General features: G+C 48.1%; 1 protein-coding gene and 1 long non-coding RNA gene across 6 annotated transcripts in view; one reads left to right on the forward strand and one right to left on the reverse strand.

The window, feature by feature from the left end:
* Positions 1 to 19,999, forward strand: part of Fstl4 (follistatin like 4) — a 381,739-nt gene that overhangs the window by 353,120 nt on the left and 8,620 nt on the right. For both annotated transcript variants that reach the window (XM_004836583.4, XM_021241322.2), the window contains 5 exons: positions 302 to 436; positions 1,635 to 1,661; positions 5,026 to 5,144; positions 6,943 to 7,089; positions 13,807 to 13,914. In XM_004836583.4, coding sequence (XP_004836640.2) covers positions 302 to 436; positions 1,635 to 1,661; positions 5,026 to 5,144; positions 6,943 to 7,089; positions 13,807 to 13,914 — 536 coding nt within the window. The remainder of the gene's footprint in view (positions 1 to 301; positions 437 to 1,634; positions 1,662 to 5,025; positions 5,145 to 6,942; positions 7,090 to 13,806; positions 13,915 to 19,999) is intronic.
* Positions 1 to 19,999, reverse strand: part of LOC147823010 (uncharacterized) — a 121,988-nt gene that overhangs the window by 31,727 nt on the left and 70,262 nt on the right. The gene's annotated exons all lie outside the window — the stretch shown is intronic.

A 19,999-nucleotide genomic window follows, 5' to 3' on the forward strand; every position in this document is an offset into this window, starting at 1 on the left:
CCTCCGGGCTATTCCCATCCAGCCCCAGGAATGCAAATGAGAGGCAGGATTCACTTCTGTGCCCAATATTTAAGGAGGCAACAGATGTCTCCCCCAGATTCCCTGATACCTGGGCTTACATAGTTTGGGGAGACTTTCAAGAGCCATAATGAGAAAGTGTCATCAGTTTGCAGGTCACCCTTGGGTAATTTCAGCTGTGCCTTTCTTTCCTGGGCACGTTAGAAGGGACACTGGCTGCCCTGTGTCCTGCCAGGGCTCTGTCTGGCTGAGTGTGCCACCCCGAGCACTGTTCTTTCTGCAGCCAACGGGAGCGAGCTCCACATTGGCAGCGTTCGGTATGAAGACACAGGCGCATATACCTGCATTGCCAAGAATGAAGTGGGTGTGGACGAAGACATCTCCTCACTGTTCATCGAGGACTCGGCCAGGAAGACCCGTAAGTTCGCTCTTGCCTTGAAGCTCCTGGCCGAGCCGGTTGGGAGGTGTCAGGTGGCAAAATACCCCAAAATGACCAGGGCCACGGCCTTCAACCATGAACCCTGAAGGCCCTAGTAAACTCATATTCTCTGTGCATAAAGCGGGGCACTGGGGCTCCCAAAGTGTGCAGATTCCCCCCCACCCGGCATCCTAGTCAGCTCTGGAGACGCAGACGTCTCTGAACGGCACACGGCATGCAGGACCACAGAGGGCTCCAGCGTCCCAGCCCCACTTCTGCCTCCTGGTGCTATGTGACCAGAACCTCTGCCCCCGGTCACAAAATTCCTCAGGCGTCCACCCACCAGGTGCAGCAATTCTCAGGGACCCAGAGCTAGCTCATCCTGTGGTAGTCCTGCTTTATCTGCAGTTTTGCTTCCCATGGTCTGAAAGTATTAAATCCAAAATTCCAGAAATAGAAAATTCGTAAGTCTTAAATAACTTATTCCAGTATATGGTTATAATTGTCATATTTTACTATTAGTTGTAGTTCATCTCTTCTGTGCCTAACATAAAATATTATATAGGTACACACATGTAGGAAGAAATAGACTATATAGGATTCAGTACTGTCCAGTTTGGGGGATCCTGGGAACGTGTGTCCCACGGATGAGGAGGGCCTGCAGGACCTCAGCGCACCGCTGAGCGTGGTGGCCCGTATCCCAGGGACGGTCACCCATCTGGTGTGTAAGTGCGCTGTCCCTTTAGCCACTGCCACCTTGCCCCACGCCTCCAAGTGAGAGTTGGTGAGTGTGGGTGCTGGTCACAGTCTCTTCCCCTCAAAGACTCCAAGCCAAGCCTTTGTAATCAAAGGAGACAATCAGAAGTATTTCCCATGTTCCTCCTGGAAGAATCCTAGTGGAAATCAGTCCTCCTGGAACCAATTCAGGAAACCTGGGAGAAATCCCTTTACTCCTTATCATTCACAAAATATGGGGATCTCATTAACTGTTGCGATCCTGGGTCCTAATTTCCAAGACTCATTTAGGAGTCAAAAGGGTCCTAAGCCCTGGAAGCGTGTGGAGGATGCAGATTCTGTACATCACGGGCAGGTAGCAGTGTGTTCCTGGGCAGAGTGAAGCGCTACAGTCACGTTTGACCTCGCTTTCCTTCTTCCCTTCTGGCAATCACGTCCCTGCTGTCCGAACTCTGCGGTGCAGTGGCAAACATTCTTTGGAGAGAGGAAGGTACCAAACCTGATTGTTGTGTCGTGCCTGTGACCATGTGTGTTTGTGGGTCTGTGAAGGGCCACGTCTCCGTGAGCCGCTGTCAGTTTTGCGAACACGAAGCAGTGCACCAGTAGGGCCCACAAGCCAAACAGGATGGGTGCAGGGAGGCCAGAGTCAAACTCAAATGGTACACACATCAAATCAAAACCTCTTGGTGTATTTAATGGCAATTTTTTTAAATGGAAAATTTCCATCGAAAGCTACTTATCACCTTGGCGAAGCAGACCGCATGGCAGAAGCTCCCGCTCAGATCTGGGCCTCGGACTTTTCCCAGTAGCTGATATTCACGCCAGGTCTTGTGCTTTGTTATCTTATGGTTTTTTTTGGTTTTGGTACCGGGGATCAAACTCGGGTCCTTGCGCTTGCGCAGCAGGCTGCGAAACCACTGAGCTAAATCCCCGGCCCCTATCTTATGTTGCTTTTTAAAGACCAAAGGGCTGGGGATATCGTTTAGTGGCAGAGCACTTGTCTAGGATGCATGAGGTCTTGAGTTCAGTCCCCAGCACTGCTAAAAACTAAATGAATAAAATTAACTTTAAAAGACATCCCCACCCAAAAAAAAGTACATTCCCCCTGGCATCTACAATAACTGTGCCTTAATTATGCTTTGAGAAAATGCTACAGAGAAACAAACGATTTGTGTAAATATGTATTTTTCAATGTATAGATTTTCAAAAGCATATCTTATTTATGAAACAAATCTTTAGCTATTGGATTGAGCCGTATGTAAATGCCATTTTTGTACACCAAAAGTGGTCTGATATTGACAACTTCGGGTGGTTTGAGAATAGCACAAAGACACAGGAGCTGGGGCAGAGCTGGGGCGCTGCTTGTGTGTGCTCATGTCCCCAATCCCGTCCCCATCCTGTGACCTCTGAACCAGATCAGAGTCCACATCGCCCTCGGGTGACTTGGTCTCCAGCTGGGTGGGCAGAAGTGGAGCAAAAGGCAGGAGACAAACCCCGCGCTGCAGGTTAAGCACACAGCTCCCTCTTGAAGAGCCAGGGTGTTTCCTCTGTTTTTCCAAAAGCCCTTCACGTGGCATCCCTGCCATCTGGTGTGTACGAGCAGACGCAGCCTCAAAATGGTTTCCTGGAAGTCAGCACCAGAGCTGATGCTGTAGGTCTGAGAGGCAGAACCCGGAATGTGAGGAGTCGCTGCCGGCAGCAGCTGCCAGACATGAGCCACCCCTCGTTTCTCACTGCAGCCTGAGCCTCACCGCTGGGCACAATGCACACCGCTCATGCGCTGTCCTCAGAGGTGGTGTCCTGCTAAGAGAGCTTGCTGCAAAGGGCCTCAAGGTTCAGAAGCAGAGCTGGGAAGGAGGCAGGAGGCCCTGAGAGGTGTGAAATGAGCTGTAGAAACCCACTGCCCGTGTCAGACCCACAGGTCTCTCAGGGCACAGGGTTAGCAGTAAGAGCAATGCTGCAGCGAAAAAATCCTATCATGCGTGGGCAGCTGGACACTTGTGCCCTCCCTGCTAGGGCTCCACCCTGGAGACAGGGAATACAGACGCCAAAAGGAAGGGCCACAGGCCTAATGGCACACTCAAATCTCAATAGCAGCAGGGAGATGGTGAGAGCAGACAAAAGCAAAAAGCTCCTTCAGACCCTTTTAGCAGAAGCTAGATTCAACAGAAGCTTCTGGGGCTGGGTCATGAGCCTGGCTCTCCTGGGAGCCGGTTACGTGTCGAATGTGTATCTGTGGAGCCTCATACTCCCGCGCTGTGAGCATGGCGCTGCGCTCCACTGGAAATGTAGTTACTGCCGCAAACCGACGTGCACACGGAAGATGCCATCTTACGCTGGTTCTTACAGCTGCCGATTTTCCCACCAGCCCAAGGAGGCTGCTCCTGGGGGCTGTGGTTTAGCAGGGACCTGGAGCCCTCCAACCCCTGGGTGTGAGTGGAAGCCATTTGTGCAGTGGTTCAGAGCAAAGGTGAGCTGGCACGCTGGCTCTAGACGTGGAGAAGCCAGGAGGCTGAGACAAGGCATCTGCAGATAGCCAGCTTTCTGGCTCCTGAGGGACAGCCCAGGACTGCCCATCAGGAGCTGGGCCGAGCACCTTCTGCAGGGCTGGCTTCCAGCTACACACAGTGGCAGGGGCCGTCCAACCCAGAGCCCTCTCAGCACAGGCACTCATGCCAGTTCATCTGGCACTGTTAGGGGCACAGGCCACGCCACGCACAGTGACACTGCCCAGTCACCAGGGGCCTGAGGCCAAGACATGTGCTGCAGGCTCTGGAAGGAGGCGAGACAACGATTCCTATTTTCCAGTTTTACTCTTTTCTAATTCCCTAAAAACTTACCCAGATAGTCCATTACGCCACAGCACCAGCTCTGTCAGCTTGCTAGGAAAGAGTCCTTACTTACATACTTTTCTTAGAATTTATACAAATCCTGATTTTCTAGCATTAGAAGAAATGGAAGGAGGGAGAGAGAAAGGAGAAATGGGAGGAACGCTAGACGGTACATGTCTGTGCGCCATGGCTGCCCTCAGGGAGAGAGAGTGAGTGGACAGCAGTGAGAGCTCCAGCTCACGGTCGAACCCCAGAGGCCGGTGGCCCCAGCCAAGGCCTTCCCTTCCTCGGTCCTCAGTCTCTTCATCTTTAAAGTCATCGGCTGGGCTGTCTTCCCCAGGTCCCTTGTCTAAGGCCCAAGTATGTTGTCCCAAAAAGCCACAGCCCTAGAGCACCGCGGGGCCAGACGGGAAGGCCAGGGTGTGTGCTGCACTGCCAACCCCGGCCCCCCGGAGTGTCTGGAAGGAGGGGTAGACACCGGGACCCAGTGTGGAGAAAGCAGTACCATCCACCTACCCCCTTAGCCCCCCACTTACAAGAAACAACGCTGTACATAAATGCTTTCAAAACAAAATCCTGTACCTTTTTGGCACCATCTGATCCATTCTGCTTTGACTAATCTACACCAACCAACCAAGGGATGTTTTCCATTTCAGAACAGGAAAGGCCAAACGAATGTCCAAGCCAAGGCCATGGTTATCTGTAAACTTGCGTTGGTGGCCAGTGCTAGATGATACCACATAGGGCAACTGTGTGTGTCCAGGACAGCGTTGGTACCGCAGGGCTGGAGAGGGGCTCACCGATTCTCAGCCTTAGCAGCCCTTTCTCCCCACCCTCGCTCCCACCACCAAGCAGGCTGTCTCCAGCCGGCCGCTCATCCCACCCCACTTCTGCCAGAATTGCATTGTGGGCCTGCACCAGTGGCACCCAAACTGCCTGTGTCTTGTGTCCTCCGGGTTGCATGTGGCCTGCCTGGGGGACCCTGTTACAGGGGCCCGACCGTGCTGTGTTTGCCCTTCCCAGGCCTCAGTGTGGGAAACATGTTCTACGTCTTCTCTGACGATGGCATTGTGGTCATCCACCCTGTGCACTGTGAGATCCAGAGGCACCTCAAACCCACAGAGAAGATTTTCATGAGCTACGTGAGTCTCTATGGCTGGGGCATGCAGGTCTTAAATTCCACCAGCTGTATGTGGTGGTTCCCAATCGTTCCAAGGCCGAGCAATCCACCTCTCCTCTCACCATCTAGCAGCCTTTGCTTCGCACTGAGCCCCAGGCAAGGCAGGGACACCTGTGGGTTTCTGGCTTCCCGAAGTTCAGGGCCATAGGGTGGAGACAGCAATGTGGACAGACAGCTGGCGCACAGGCATCCTCTCCTAGACAGAGAGCATGAACTCACACATGCGCCCAGAGCGGCAGAGGTGCTATAAATGAAACACAAGGCCAAGTAGAAAGGGACAGTGGCGTGGACAGAGGCAGAAGAAATGATTGCTAGTGGGAGATCCAGAAAAGGCCTTCCTTGCTCAGGATCCAGCTGTCTAGAAGACTCCCCAGGGCTGAGCCTCCCACCCCAGGCTGCTTTCTGTTTCATTTCCCACCTGGTTTCATAGGATACTCTGGGCTCCTTTAAGTAGGACCTGCAATGTAGTACAGGAAGACAGACTATGCATAGGTGGACAAATAAATGGATAAAATCGAGCATCAAATGAGAACTGCAGCAGAAGTGAGGGAGTAAGGAGGGCTAGGGTAGCTGAAGTAGCTGAGGTCAGAAAGGGCCTCTCAGGAAGGTGACATCTGAGCAGAACACTGAAAGAAAACAGAAAATAAACCCGACAGTTATGTGGAGAAGAGCATTCCTGGCCAGGAGGATAGCCATTGGTGGGCCCGGTGTGGAAGGAGGCACAGCAAGTGTGCCGGTGAGCAGGGAGACAGGACACAGGAACCAAACTGCAGACGGCCCTGCGGGTTTCGGGAAACACTGGGGTTTTATGTTGAGCAAGAAGGAATGCTATCAGGGAGGGCGACGCTGAGCCACACAACGGGGCTCACGGTTTACTGTGATCCTGCGGTTGGGCTGTGGAGACTGGGCCGGGAAGGCTGGGCGAGAACCAGGGAGCAGAGTCTGGGAGCTGTGGGCAGCAGCGTGGCTGGGGCCAGGGGCAGATGTGCTGAGGAGGGAGTGATCAAGGTAAGGCTGAAAGGATTTAGGACGCCTTGGATGGGAGATGAAGGCAGGGGAGAAGACTCCAGGGTAACCTCAAAGGTTTTGGTCTAGGAAAGTAAAACAACAGAGCTTTGAGTTTGTGATTCGATGAGCAGACCAGAGGGGTGAATGTGACCATTGGTTTTGATGTACAAGTCTGAGATGCACATTACGGCCCCGAGTGGACAAGGCAGTTCATTGCGGACGTGTGGACTGTATTTCAAGCCATGGGCTTCGATGAGATCAATGGAGGAGGGAGTTTTAGAAAGGAAAAGAAAAATCTGGGTACTCCATAGATCTGCAGACAGAGCAGAGGGCTCAGCATGGGGATGCGGGGAGGGAGAGAAGCAGCAGTGGTCAGCACCATCAGGTGGTGCCTCAGGTTGTATTAACGACTAGGGAGTCCGTACTGACCTCGTGAGCACAGTGTCAGCTTTGTGGGTAAGGACTAAGGCCAAGGAGCAACGAGGAAGTGGAGACAGAGTGAGGGGCACTCTTCCGGAACTGTCTGGCCAGCGGCAGGGACAAGGAGAGGGAGACAGTGCCGCACAGGGAGTGCTGACGACGGAGAGCGTACACGGGGTTATGGGGACCTGTCACTGGGGAGGTGGGAGAAAGGCTGGAGACATGCAAAGGCTTGTGAGCAACATTCTGCCAGCCCCAAGGAAGAGGGAAGAGGGGACCGCGGAGAGTCGGGGGAGGAAGGAAGAACACTCATGGCATCTCGCCCCTTACAGGAAGAAATCTGTCCCCGAGAAGGAGACGCCACCCAGCGGTGCCAGTGGGCATCTGCAGTCAACGTCAGGAACCGGTACATCTACGTGGCCCAGCCAGCACTGAGCAGAGTCCTTGTGGTCGATGTTCAAGCCCAGAAAGTCCTACAGGTACACACTTGGAAAGGGGGGAAAGGCTCCGAATTCTGGGGCACAGCTTGCCGCATTCGCCTTTGCTTCCTGCACTTCCCCGGCTTCTGCGAGCAGTGGTCCACTTGCAGGCCCCAAGAGTCCTGCGCACTTATTCACTGAGTATTCATTGGCTACTCTGTATCGAAGGCTGTTCCGGGTGCTCTAAAAATAGCCACGAATGAGCACGGCAGTCCCCAGAACTTTGATTCTCAATGAGATCCCAGAACAAAAATCCAAATTTCAGCAAACTGTAAGCGGGAGGGCTGTGAAACACCAGATGAAATGGGACAGAGGAACCGTACGGCTACCTTGAGTTGGCCCCTCGGGAGGTGGACAGAGCACTAGATCTGAATGCCTCGAGGGCCGGACAGGGAGAGCAGTGGCAGGGGCCAGCAAGGCAAGCTCACAGAGGGTCTGGGAGGCCAGTTAGGTCCTGGAATAAAAGCCCAAGGTGAGCTAGGCAGCCACTGGAGTGCCCTAATCAGAAGAGGGACGTATCCTGACTTACATTTTCAGAGAAAGAAGGGATTGGTGGGACTAATCCCATCAAGAGAGGGTGGTGGCAGCAAAGCGGGTGAGAAATGATTAGGCTCTCGATGGATTTTAGACAGAACATAAAAGATTTTCTGACACGTAAGGTTTGGGAGAGAAAGTATCCAGGTGTCTGCTGACTTGAGCAGAATGATGGTGCCATCTACGATGCGTAGCAGGCTGAACAGGGGCCCCCAACACGACCACATTCTAGGCCCTGGAACCTGTGGATGTCCATTTATATAGTAAAAGGGACTTCTCAGATGTGATGGAGGATTTTCTAACCAGACGATTAACCTGGATTATCTGGGTGGGCCTTCAGTGCACTCGCAGTGTCCTTCTCAGAGGGAGGCCGAGAGAAACTTGTCCCCCGGGGTGGAGGCGTCTGTGTGCTCCTGAAGCAAGATGGCACATGCACTGGAGGAAGGGCCATCAGGCAAAGGATGCAGCCACAGAGGCTGGAAAAAGCAAAGAAACGTGTCTCCCTTGGAGCGCTGGGAGGAGTATGGCGCTGCTGGCATGCTGCTTTATCCCAGCAAAATTGATTTGGACTTTCTGGTCTCCAGAACTGTAAGAGAATAGATCTGTGTTGTTCTGAGCCCCCAAATCGTGGTAATTTGTCACTGTGGCAACATGAAACAAATACACTCTGGTAAAAGAGACTTTGGGCAGGCAGGGGGTAGAGCAGAGGGAGAAGTTAGCTTGATGCTATTAGATATATAAATAGAGACACCAAGAAAGCAGAAGACCAAACAGGTCTGAAGTCTACAGAGAGCTCTAGGGTAGAGGGTGACAGAGAACAGGCAAAGGTAAGAGGCCTGGATCACTCCAACATTTAAGGAGCAGGAAGGAGGGAGGATGCCAACAAAGGAGCCTGAGGAGGAGTGGCCTGAAAGGCAGGAGGAAAATTAGGAGAGCTCCTAAGAGTGAAGAGTGCTTCAAGGGAGAGTTAGCAGTTAGTGGAGCACATTCGTGTGATATGAAGATGCTGTTGGGCTTGGCTGTCACCTGGACAGGGACAGAAAGGGTGACAGTGGTGAACATGGGCCCGCTGGAGGGGATCCTGGTTAAATACCAGGAAGGGGAGTGGAGATGGGGCTGTAGGCAGCCATATGGAGAGGTTTCGTCACTCAAGTAAAAAGAAGTAGATGAACGAGGCAGTGGCCAAAGGAAGGGGCCAGAGGAACGGTTGCAGAGCAGTAACCACCCCTGCATCGCTGAAGCAGGCAGGGTCCGCAGAGTCCAAGCCCAGGAGATGCCAGCCTTTCCCGAGAGTCCTCTTCCACCGGAACAGGAGGAAATGAGGAGGCCTCCGTCCAAGGTGATGGGGAGGAGGTACTGAGACCAACTTTCATCTCGTTGCTTTTATTTTCTCAGTGAAATTAGAAGGAAACTGCCACCAAGGCTGAAGGTTTGAGGAGAGAGGCAAAGTTAAACGTGGGACTGAATGGACCAGGTGCAGGGGTAGGACTGCTGGGCGGCACTGAGGCCCCTGAAGGACTGGGTATGAACTTAAAGTGAGAGCCGTCTCTCTCCTCACCGACGCTCAGCTGCCCAGTGCAAGCTCCTCGTTCGCAGGAGGTCAGGCATCAGCCCGGTTAGGGTTTCTCCTGGCAAATACCGCAGGAGGTTTTCTGCCTATCTTTCCATAACTGATTCTCCCCGCCAGAGAACACAACTCTGAATAATTTCAGTCCTTTGGGGTTTACGATTCATCTTGGTAAATGTCCCGTGTGTGCCCTAAGGCGTGTGTACTCTGACAGCCCGGTGTGGTGTTGTGTGTCCGCGATGCCAGTCTGATTCCCTGGGTTGTTCACATCTCCTGGCCTTAGTGAATTTTCGTCTTCTTAGTCTATTGGCTGCTAAGAAGTATGTTAAAATTTTCCACTGTGATGGGAGATTTATCTGTTTCTCAAAGTTTTGTCCATTTTTGCTCTAAAACTGTAATATCTTTTGGGGGGATACCGGGGATCAAACTCGGGGCCTTGCGCCTGCCAGGCGGAGGAACAACTAAGCTAACTCCCCGGCCCCAAGACTCTTAAGAAAATATCTTTATATCTGCTAACACTGCTTGCCTGAACGTCTGTTTTTGCCTAAGACTACTAGAGCTAAACCAGGTTTATTTTGATTGGTATTCTTCTATCGTAATTTTTCCATCCTTGCACTTTTGACCTTTCCATGTCCTTATAGTTAAAGTATTCTTTCCTAAAGTGATTTAGGGTAGATCTGGGGGTTTTCTCCAGTTAAATCATCTCAGTCTTGTCCTGGAAGTTTTGATCCATTTATACTTCATGTAATTATATGGCTGAGTTGTATCTACTGTCTTTTTATTGGGCCTACATATTTGTATTGCTTTTTTCTCCTTTTGTTTTGGGTTTTTTTTTTTGATTTGCCAAAGATTTTAATTGTTTTTCCTGTCTATTAGCTTGTCACTCTTCTATGTAGTTATTAACACCAGAGAGTTATATCATGCATCCTTACACCAATACCAACATATATAAATTGTTATTTCATTTCTCCAATAATTCTGGAACACTTTAACCTTCCCGTGTCTTTTGCATTATTATAATTAATTTTAATTCTATATATAACTCCACAAGACTTTGTTTTATTGTTTTTTGAGACCAGGTCTCACTATGTAGCCCAGGCTGGCCTTGAACTCATGGCAATCCTCCTGCCTCAGCCTCCCGAGTGCTGGGATTACAGCTATGCACCACCATCCCCAGCCAGGACATATTATTTGAACAGGCAATCACACCCCTATATCTACCTTCTAGTGCTCTTTTCTCCTGAAGTACGTAGGATCTCTTTTTTTTTTTTTTTTTTTGGTAACGGGGATTGAACTCAGGACCTTGCGCTTGCGAGGCAGGCGGTAAAACCACTGAGTTAAATCCCTGCCCCATAGGATCATTTTTAATAGCTCTTATAGTATAGGTCTGCTGGTAACAGAGTCACGGTTTTTGCCTGTTTGAAAATATCTATTTTCACCAGGCAAAGAATCTAGATTTTCTTTCAGCATTTAAAGATGTCATCCTATGTCTCCCATTGTTTTTGCTGATAGGCCAATTTTCAGTCTTACTGGTGTTCTCTTGAAGGTAATATATCCCTTTCTCCTCTCTCTACTTCTCAGATTGTTTCTTTGATCCTTAGCAGTTTATGAAATGCCTGGGTATGGTGTTCTTTGCATTTATTCTGGTTTGGGGTTTGCAGAGGTTCTTGACTGTGTGGATTGATTATTTTTCATCAGATTGGGGAAATCTCAGCAATTCTCCACATATTCTGCTTCTGTCTCTCTCTCCCTTGCCTTTTCCTCCTTCTGGGACTCTGTTTGTATTTTATTTTATTTTATTTTATTTATTTTATTTTATTTTTTTTTGGTACCAGGGATCAAACTAAGGTCCTTGCGCTTGCGAGGCAGGCAGCGGAACCACTGAGCTAAATCCCCGGCCCAGTTTTTACTTTTTTTTAATTAGACTTTTCCATTGCATCCTGGGTGTCTTCTGCTTCACTTTGGGTATGTCCTATCCACATGTTTCCCGCTGTGTCTAATATGGATTTAACAAGGCCTATTTACTGAGATCTTATTTCAGGTATTTCATTTTTCACTTTTTAAATTTCAACTTCATTTTCTATTTATATATAAATTCTTAATTATCTTTTTGTGGATCACCTGTCAGTCTTTTAATGTTCTTTTACATCATATCCACTGTCTCTTAAGAATGCCTGGTAATTTTTTTAAATCCACACATCTTATCTAAAAAATTGTAGAGGTTTTAAATGACTGTCATCCAACAGAAAGGGTTCCCCTTTCCCATGCTAGGCTGAGCAGTGCTTCTAGAAGGTTCAGGCTGCCTCTGCTTCAGCCCTCATTTTAAGGCTTTTAACCAAGAATCTGCTATTTTCACCAGGACCTCTTCCCTTCCCCAGACCTTCGCTCCTCCTATGGAAAATTCTCTTTTGAACTTAAGAGATTTTGGGGGTAGCTGTTCACCCTTCTCCTCTGTACCGCCTCAGAACAGGAATATGAATCTGATGGGGGAAGGTTAGCCAGAAAGGACAAACAACAGCTACTGTCCAGACTTTAGGGAAAGCTTGCTGAGAAGAGAGCAGAAAAATGGAGAAGCTGGAAGAGAATGTGGAGTCATGAAGGGCTTTTTTCTTTTTTAAGAGAACAAGAGCCATGTATGTTGGTACATGCCTATAATCCTAGCACTCGGGAGGCTGAGGCAGGAGAATCACTGTGAGTTCCAAGCCAGCCTGAACTCTTGTCTTGAAAGAAAGAAAATGTCCAGGTGATATTGTTAAGATGGGTTAAGAAGCTCTGGGAAGCAAAAGACCATGTTGGGTGGCAAAGCCTTCTGCAAATGAAGGGAAGTAGCGTGGAAACAGAACAAGCTGGGCTCCCTGGAGGGTCCCAGGGAGGGTCCTGGTGGACTCTAGAAAAACAAAAATGGCCTCTCCTTGAGACTTCGGGAACAGGAGCTCCTAATTAGAGTAGGGGAGGACGGGGCTCCTCAAGCGGTGAAGAGGGGAGCCTAAACGTATGTCAGCAGAGTCCACAGATGAAAATACCCCATGGCCACCGGAGTACAGAGGGTCACTGGCAGCCAGTACCGGAAGAAGGGTGTACAAGGGAAGAATCAGGTCAGAGACACCAACAGTGGGAGGTCAGGCGGAAGTGCAGGAGCCAGGAGATGGGAAGACAAAGGAAGAAAATGATTCTAAAATGAAATAGGGAGCCAGGTGAAATCTTGTTGAAACATCAAAAGAAGGGTCACAGTGTGATCTCTGAACTTGGCGTGGAGGTCTAGAGCACTTCGATGGAGGGGAAAAGATGGAAATTTGGTGGAAACAAGTTAAGGAGACGTGAACAGGGGCTCTGAGACACTCTTCAGAGAAGTTCTGACCAGTGTGTGCAAAGATGGTTCATTTTTTTGCAGGCAACCAGAAAGGCTTCAATATGGTTTGCTGAAATTGAAATTTCAGAAATCACATTGACAGGGCCGGGGATTTAGCTCAGTGGTTCTGTCGCCTGCCTTGCAAGCGCAAGGACCTGAGTTCGATCCCTGGTACCAAAAAAAAAAGAAATTACGTTGACAAGGTACAGGTTATGATGGCTGAGGAAGGGTAGAGGAAAAGATCACTGAAATCAAGAAGGAACTAAGAAAGCAGGCTTTGGACAAATCAGCCATGTGGATGGATTTGAAGGCACCAAAGTTGGTGACCAAGTGAGTAGTAGAAAAGATGACAGTGAATCTTGCGTCGGCATATTTAGTGAACAAAGGGAATAAGTAGGATGTTGGCCAATGAATGGCAAGAAGATGACCTGGGACTCACAGTCTAGTGATATGAGAACTATGGAATAAAGTTTTTGAACTTATACAACTACACTGTTAAGAAGTAAAAGAAAAAAAATTCAGCTCAGTGGTTCCACCACCTGCCTTGAAAGTGCAAGGTCCTGAGTTCAATCCCCAGTACCAAAAAAAAAAAAGAAAGAAAGAAAGCTTACATCGTATGACAGGGCCCCAGAAGAGGCCACGGTTTCTTCAGACAGCAGAATTTCAGATTCTGCAGTTAAAGAGGGTCAGCCCGGTGCTACAATCAGAATCCCAGAGGCTTCAGCTGAAGGATGTACAAGAAAAAGCTACTCAGAATCGAACAAAGATGAGAAAGGGGTGACAGTGAGTGAACGCAAGAGCCCACCTCACATGCCCCGGGGAAGGACCAGCCCACGAGTCGAGTCGAGACACAGAGCAGCTAGGGAAACGTGCTGAGTGTGAAGGGGGCCACAGAACTTCCAGGAGGAGGGAGGAGGGAGCCCTGGGGCTGGTTCCCGAGTGGTAAACATCAAACCTCTGTGTGCAGGCTTTGGCACAGTTGGTCTGGGTGCCTTCAAGTAAAATATGAAAGAAAGTAAGTCCTCAAAAGAGAGGATATTTAAAGAGAGAGAGAGGGAGGGAGAAAGAGAGAACATTACTGATCAACTGTATGCCTCTGAGGACAGTGGCTGCCGGAGGGGAGGCCTCTGGCCTGGGTTTCCAGACAGGGATCCCCGAGAAGCCGGCTTTCCACTCCCCGTGACTGATGTCCGTGGATACAGAGCCCGGAAATGACCATCACATTAGCTTCCACCAGATGACCAACTGCTCGCCACTTTTTTTCAAGTCCATAGGTGTGGACCCTCTGCCAGCTAAGCTATCCTATGACAAGTCGCATGACCAGGTGTGGGTCCTGAGCTGGGGGGAGATGCACAAGTCCCAGCCAAGCCTGCAGGTATGTTAAGCACACGGAGCTGCATTTGCCCTACTGGAGGGCTCTTCCTGTAAAATAAATGTCTCTTGCTTCCCTGGGTCACTGTTCACGGTTACCTAAAATATTTTCATAAAGGCTCAAGAAGAAAGTAGGAAATGGCCTCAGGGAATTGCCCCTGCCAGGCAATTAACAAAGTATCCTCAGCCAGGCCTACTTAGAGACAGTGATATTGATGGTGACAGACTGACTCCATGACAACCCAGACCCACTATACCTGCCTCTCTTGAGCCAGTAACTCCTAGAACCAAGCAAGATGAGTCCCTGGGGTCCAGGCAGGAAGAAGGGGGACACGGCTTTCTTCCCCGTGGGCTGGGCAGGTTGGAAAATAGCAAGTCATAGATGCTGGCTATCCTCATCGAGTTTCTGTTGCTATACCAAAATACCCAAAGCTGGGTAATTTATAGAAGAAAGACATTTCTTTTGGCTCATGGTTGTATCCAAGATCAGACAGCTACATCTGGTCAGCTTCTGGCGAAGACTGCCTGCTGCATCTTCTCCCTAGTAGAGACGTGGGGAGGGGGTGCACACAGAAAAAGCCCGTGTTGAAGAGACTGAGAAGTGCCATGTCCTTTATCACAATCTGCTCTTGTGATACGAACCATCCTCCCTGGAGCTCATTAATCCCTCCAAGAGGGTGGAGTGCTTATGACCTAATTACCTCAGAAAGGTCTCCCCCCCTCTCAATACCACCACATCAGAGGCTGGACTAAGCCTCAGTGTGGGTTTCTGTGGGACAAACTCTATGCAGATGGTAGCATTGGCTAACGAAGGGGAGAAGCAGCCTCAGAGATTATATCCAGAAACAAAAGTGCATTTACCAGGTGTTCACGGTGTGCCGGGTACAGGAAAGTTAAGCAGTTCGCCTGTGACCCAGCCCAAGCAGTGTGGTTGTGCAGCCCACACGCTCAGATCCCTGCCCTTTACTTTCTACCCCCAGGAAGAGGTTAGGCTGCAGAGATCTGCAGGACTCCTCCCTCTACCAGACGGGGAGGGGCTACACACTCCTGTGTGTGCCTGGCCCAGCGTTTCTCACTAGGAATCCATGAGAGAAATCAGCCCTGCATAAAGTGATTGGAATGCCTGTTTGCTTGACTCTCTCAAAGAGAATTCTAGATGTTCAGGAGAAGAATGCATCCATTACATACAACGGGTGATATGTGTGAATAGTTTCATTCTCTCAGAAACCCATTTGAGGAGAACTGCAAATGGAGATAATTGTGCCCTGTTTCCAAAGTCAGGAGGACCAGGATGAGAACCAGCTCTCTCCCAGGCACTGACCACCCACCTACCTCCTGTTGTACCAGAGAAAGACTGCTTCACCTCTGTCAGCTGAGCTACACTCACCCAAGAGTGCCACCAACCTGTCCTGGGTCCCAATAACAACTTATCAGAGGGTCTAAGAGCCGTAACAGAGGTCCCTCTGAACACAGTACATGTCCAGAGAAATAGAGCTGCCAGGGACATGAAATAAAAAATGCTAAGAAAGCACTTAAAGGAAATCCAAGGAAAAGGTCCACCAAAGAAAAGAAAAGTTTTGTTGTTTTGTTTTGTTCTTCAACTAAAAGTGAAACAAAAAATGTTAAAATTGGGCTGGGGATTTAGCTCAGTGGTTTTGCCACTTGCTGTGCAAGCGCAAGGACCCGAGTTCGATCCCCCGTACCAAAAAAAAAAAAAAGTTAAAACTGCAGTAGGTGAGTTAGAAAGTGCATGGTTTTTACTGAGCCCTGCCCCTCCCCCTAAAAATAGCCTGAAAGAACAACAGAAAAACCTGAAAACACAGAGCAAACATCTGAAAAGACTGAAGTGTAACATAGAGAAGGTCACAATGAAATGGAATCCAATATTAAATTTGGGATAAAAGTTCCGAATTGAAGAAACTTAAGCATGTAGACCAAAAAATCTACAGGTTCTAATCTACACTGCAGTGTTCTTTTTAGTAAAATTCCAGAACTACAAGAATAAAGGGGAAATGTTGTTAGGCAAAATCTTTCAAGGCAGAAAGAACAAGTTACCTATAAAGGACAAAACAATCAGGTTGGCACTGAACTCAACTGCAACAACAGCTGGAAGACCATGGAGCCCCATCTACACACCATGAGGATCAAAAGCCTGAAGTCCATGAGTCCTCCCCCAGCTAAGGCATCATTTCCATGTCCAGTCAGAAGAAAGAAAGAAGGGTGTGAGAGAACTCAGAGGCTGTGTCATTCACACACACCCCCCCCGCCGAGGAAAGAGACGAGACCAACATCAGACCAACCAGATCAGAGACATCAAGATGGCGAGAAAATGAAGAAACAAGTGTTCTTGGACTGAGAGAGGAAGGTTTAAAAGAGAGATGAGGAAAGACTCCAGAAATGTATACAGTATAAGTGCACACATGATAAATGAGGCATTTGAATTAGGACAGACTGCTGAGAAATTCTGTCAGGGTGTAAAAGATGATGATGACAGGTTTTTTCAATAAAAAGTAAGGGGTGGAGGTTAGAAGGAGAAAGTAAAAAATACTCAAAAATCTCTCTTTACTGGAGAATGTTAAGGAGTGAATATCTCATTACTCTAAAAAAAGTAAAGATGATCAGACTGGGCTTTCAAAAAGAAAGTAACTTTTTACAAGAGACCCAATAAAACAATGATAATAAAAAGTGAATGTAGAGGGGTGAGAACAGAGGTAAAAAGATGTGCAGGAGAGGGAACATGAATACAGACAAGGTGGTCTTTGATGTTAAAATCTCTGAAAAGCAGGAGAGAGATTATATAATATGAACAGCTGATGTGTCATACAACATAGCTAAATACAGTAAGCCAAGAGTGATTATGTGAGATGACAACTTGGTTTAAAATGGACTTAGATTATACCTGCCAAAGAGACAAAATAGTGACATAAGAAAGCATCTGTACAATACCGAGGAGCTGAGTTTAATAATATGCAGAAGACTTTTTGTCTGTCAGACTGAATTTTTTCACCTGTTCACATATACAAAAATATATCATTAGTCATAAAGAAAATTTTTAAATATTTGTGAAATCAGATGTTATAGACTATATTATCTGATAATTAGAAATAATTAAAAGGCAACCCATTAAGAAAACACTCCTCAATAGCTATTAGAAAAATCAAAAAGCAATTTTAAAAATCAAAAGGTATTTTTAAAAGAGACTATTTCATATCAAAACCTATAGGAACATTAGGGCTGGGGATTTAGCTCAATGGCACTGTGCCTGCTTCATAAGCACAAGGTTGTTCAATCCCTGGTACTAAAAAAAAAAAAAAAAAACCTATAGGAACACTGAGAAATCTGTATGCAAGGAATATTTGCAAAGAAACCCTGCAAAGGAAGTATTTGTGTTAAGAAATTAGAAAAATAACAAAGTGTTAAGAATGAGAACTCACATTAATAGGAAACAAAACCAAAACAGAATAATCCCTGTCAAACCTAATAAAGAAGAAAAAATAAAAATAGACACAATGAGGAATGAGACGAGGGACATTACTGCAGACATATGAGAATAAAATGGTTAAAACCTCACAACTCTGGGGTGGAAAATTTTAAAACCGAAGAATTGTATGCTTACAAAATGAAAAAAAAAAAATTGACCTGAAAAAAGGAAAACTTGAAATAGAACAATTACCATAGAAGTTATTTTTAAGATTAAAGATCTACCATTAAAAATGTACATCTGAGTTTTATTGGGGCTTCAAAATATAGATAATTTTAAGTTTGTTGGAGCTTTCACAGACTATAGGAGAGAAAATGTATGACACCCTAGCCAGTATAACTGTAATTATAAAAACCAATTAAAAACAGCATTTAAAGAACTATAATCTCACCTACAAATACAAAAACGAAATTCTAAGCACATATTAGAAATAGAGTTGGGCCGTGTACCTCCAGAATGAGGTAAGGAATCAGTAAACATTATTCATAACACCGACAAATTAAAAAAGGAAAAAGGATATTTTCAACAAATGTTGAAAAGACATTTAATTAAACAGACATTCTTGATAAAAAGCCTAAACACAGGAACAGAAAAATAATTTCTTAAATATAACAAATATTCCTAAATCCAACAGCAAAACAACTTAATATGAGGAATTAGAAATGACGAACACCATCACTGTAATCGCAAGTCTAGGAAATGCAATACACCACCAAAAAATAGAGTTTAAATAAACTTACGTCCATGGCGGTAGGTCTGCGTTAAGGAAACCAGTGTGACCAGAAACTCCCGGAAACGTCACCCGGCGCAGGCTTTGTGGGGAACCACTGGGGAGAATCAACCAGAGCCTCCAAAGTACTTTTTCACCACCACCTTCACTTCTCAAAATGTACCCGAAAGCTGTCCAAAGATTCAGCTGCAGCAGCATCTGTCACCACATTGTTTATATTAGCAAACCCACCTAATATTCTTTCCAACTGTGGGGACAGTAAGAGATGTGTTAAAATTTGCTAGGGCTGCACAGAGGAATGTGCGGAAATGAGGCTCATTCTACTAAGCCCAGGGAGCTGGAAAACTGTGGGCTCAACAGTTACCTTTGGGACACTTGTGGGCCCAGCCTTGCGCTAGGACCCAAGACCAGGCCAAGGAGAAACACAGGACTCGGAGAACAGGCTGACAGCCCCACAGCAGCCATGGCCCGCGGTACTGAGTTTTGATGAAGCAGCCTCGGAATATAGGGTGTCAGGGCGGCGAAGCGTGCGTGACACGGTCCGATGACAGCCTGTAATTTTCCATCTCCATTATAGGCTGAGAGGACAGCCTGGTATCAGCCGTGATTGCGCACCGCCTTGGAATCCTCTGGCATTTTCCCTCAGATGCTCTGAGATCAGTTTCCTAACCCACATCTGCTCTTAATACCCGGTTCTATCAGTTTTTCTCCCAAGGACTTGCCACCAAAGTATCATTTGGCCATTTTGTAAAAAAAGAAAATGGCAGGAAAATAACCCAGTGCAACTTCAGAACTGCTCCAAGACTGCAAACCACGGCATGTCTCCCACACCAGCATCATGCCGGCTGACTCAGAGGGAAGCATGGCGGGAAAAACTCAAACCTGCCAGAGGAGGAAGGCCGGGTACTATCTGTTTTGTCGTGAAAGTAAAAACCAGAAGTCAGCCCCGTTTCTAAAGGGCAGAAGCATGGAGAGCTCCGAGCTGTGCGAGTGGGAAGCCCACGCCAGAGAGAGACTCCTCACCCTGCAGGCCCAGCCCCAGGCTGCAGAAATCCTGATCCTTCATTCTGCATACACAGCTACCAAATCATCAGCAAGAAAAATGCCTCTGTTTCTGTGTGGGGCCCAGAGCCTGCCCCATCTGCCCATAGGGGCTGCCCTTGGCCGTAGGCACCTGCGAGCTGGAAAGCCACTCGGATGGCGAGAGTCTGCCTGTATCCGCGCAAGGGCCTAGAATTTGAAGGCTGATTGATGCGCATGTCCAGAAGGCAGGGGTCAGGCTTCACACAGAGCTCCCGGCCGCTCTCTGTTCCTAACCTCACACACACACCCAGTGCCCTTCACCTGACGCCCACACAGCAGGGAGCGGCTCTGGTCTCCCCTGCCAAGTCCCCAGTGGAGAAAGCTTCGCCTGTAGGGAAGCAGTGGCAGCCATCCTCTGTCACTCCCAATTTGTACAGAGCACAAGGCCTGATTCTTTAGTTTTCACAGCAAGTCCCTCTGTGAAGCCAGAGCCTCCCCCGCATTCTAATTCCAAGACACCCGGCAGCAGGAGCGGCATCTGTGAGTGGCAGCCCTGCCCGATTCCTGCCTTCTCTCACCAGTTCTGAAGACGGCAGAGATGCCCATAAGGTGGCCCAGGCACCTGGCACTGAATGCAAATTCCCAGTAAACAATTCCACCACTTACGTTTTAATTATTAAAAGCACTCCCCCTCTTTCTCTAGGTGGCCTCGAAGTGGAGAAGGTGGGATTACCTGGGGGCGGGGGCTACCTGTCAAAAATCAGTGATGTTTCCATTCTGGGGATCTCAGAAGCCCAACACCAGCCCTCAGGTCCCTGTCTGCCATCCTGGGGCTGACCCAGCAGGAGAGGGGGA

The sequence above is a fragment of the Heterocephalus glaber genome, unplaced genomic scaffold (genome assembly GCF_053883595.1).
Source record: "Heterocephalus glaber isolate CG9 unplaced genomic scaffold, H.glaber_assembly_v1.0 deba00001606, whole genome shotgun sequence".
Classification (NCBI taxonomy): domain Eukaryota; kingdom Metazoa; phylum Chordata; class Mammalia; order Rodentia; family Bathyergidae; genus Heterocephalus; species Heterocephalus glaber.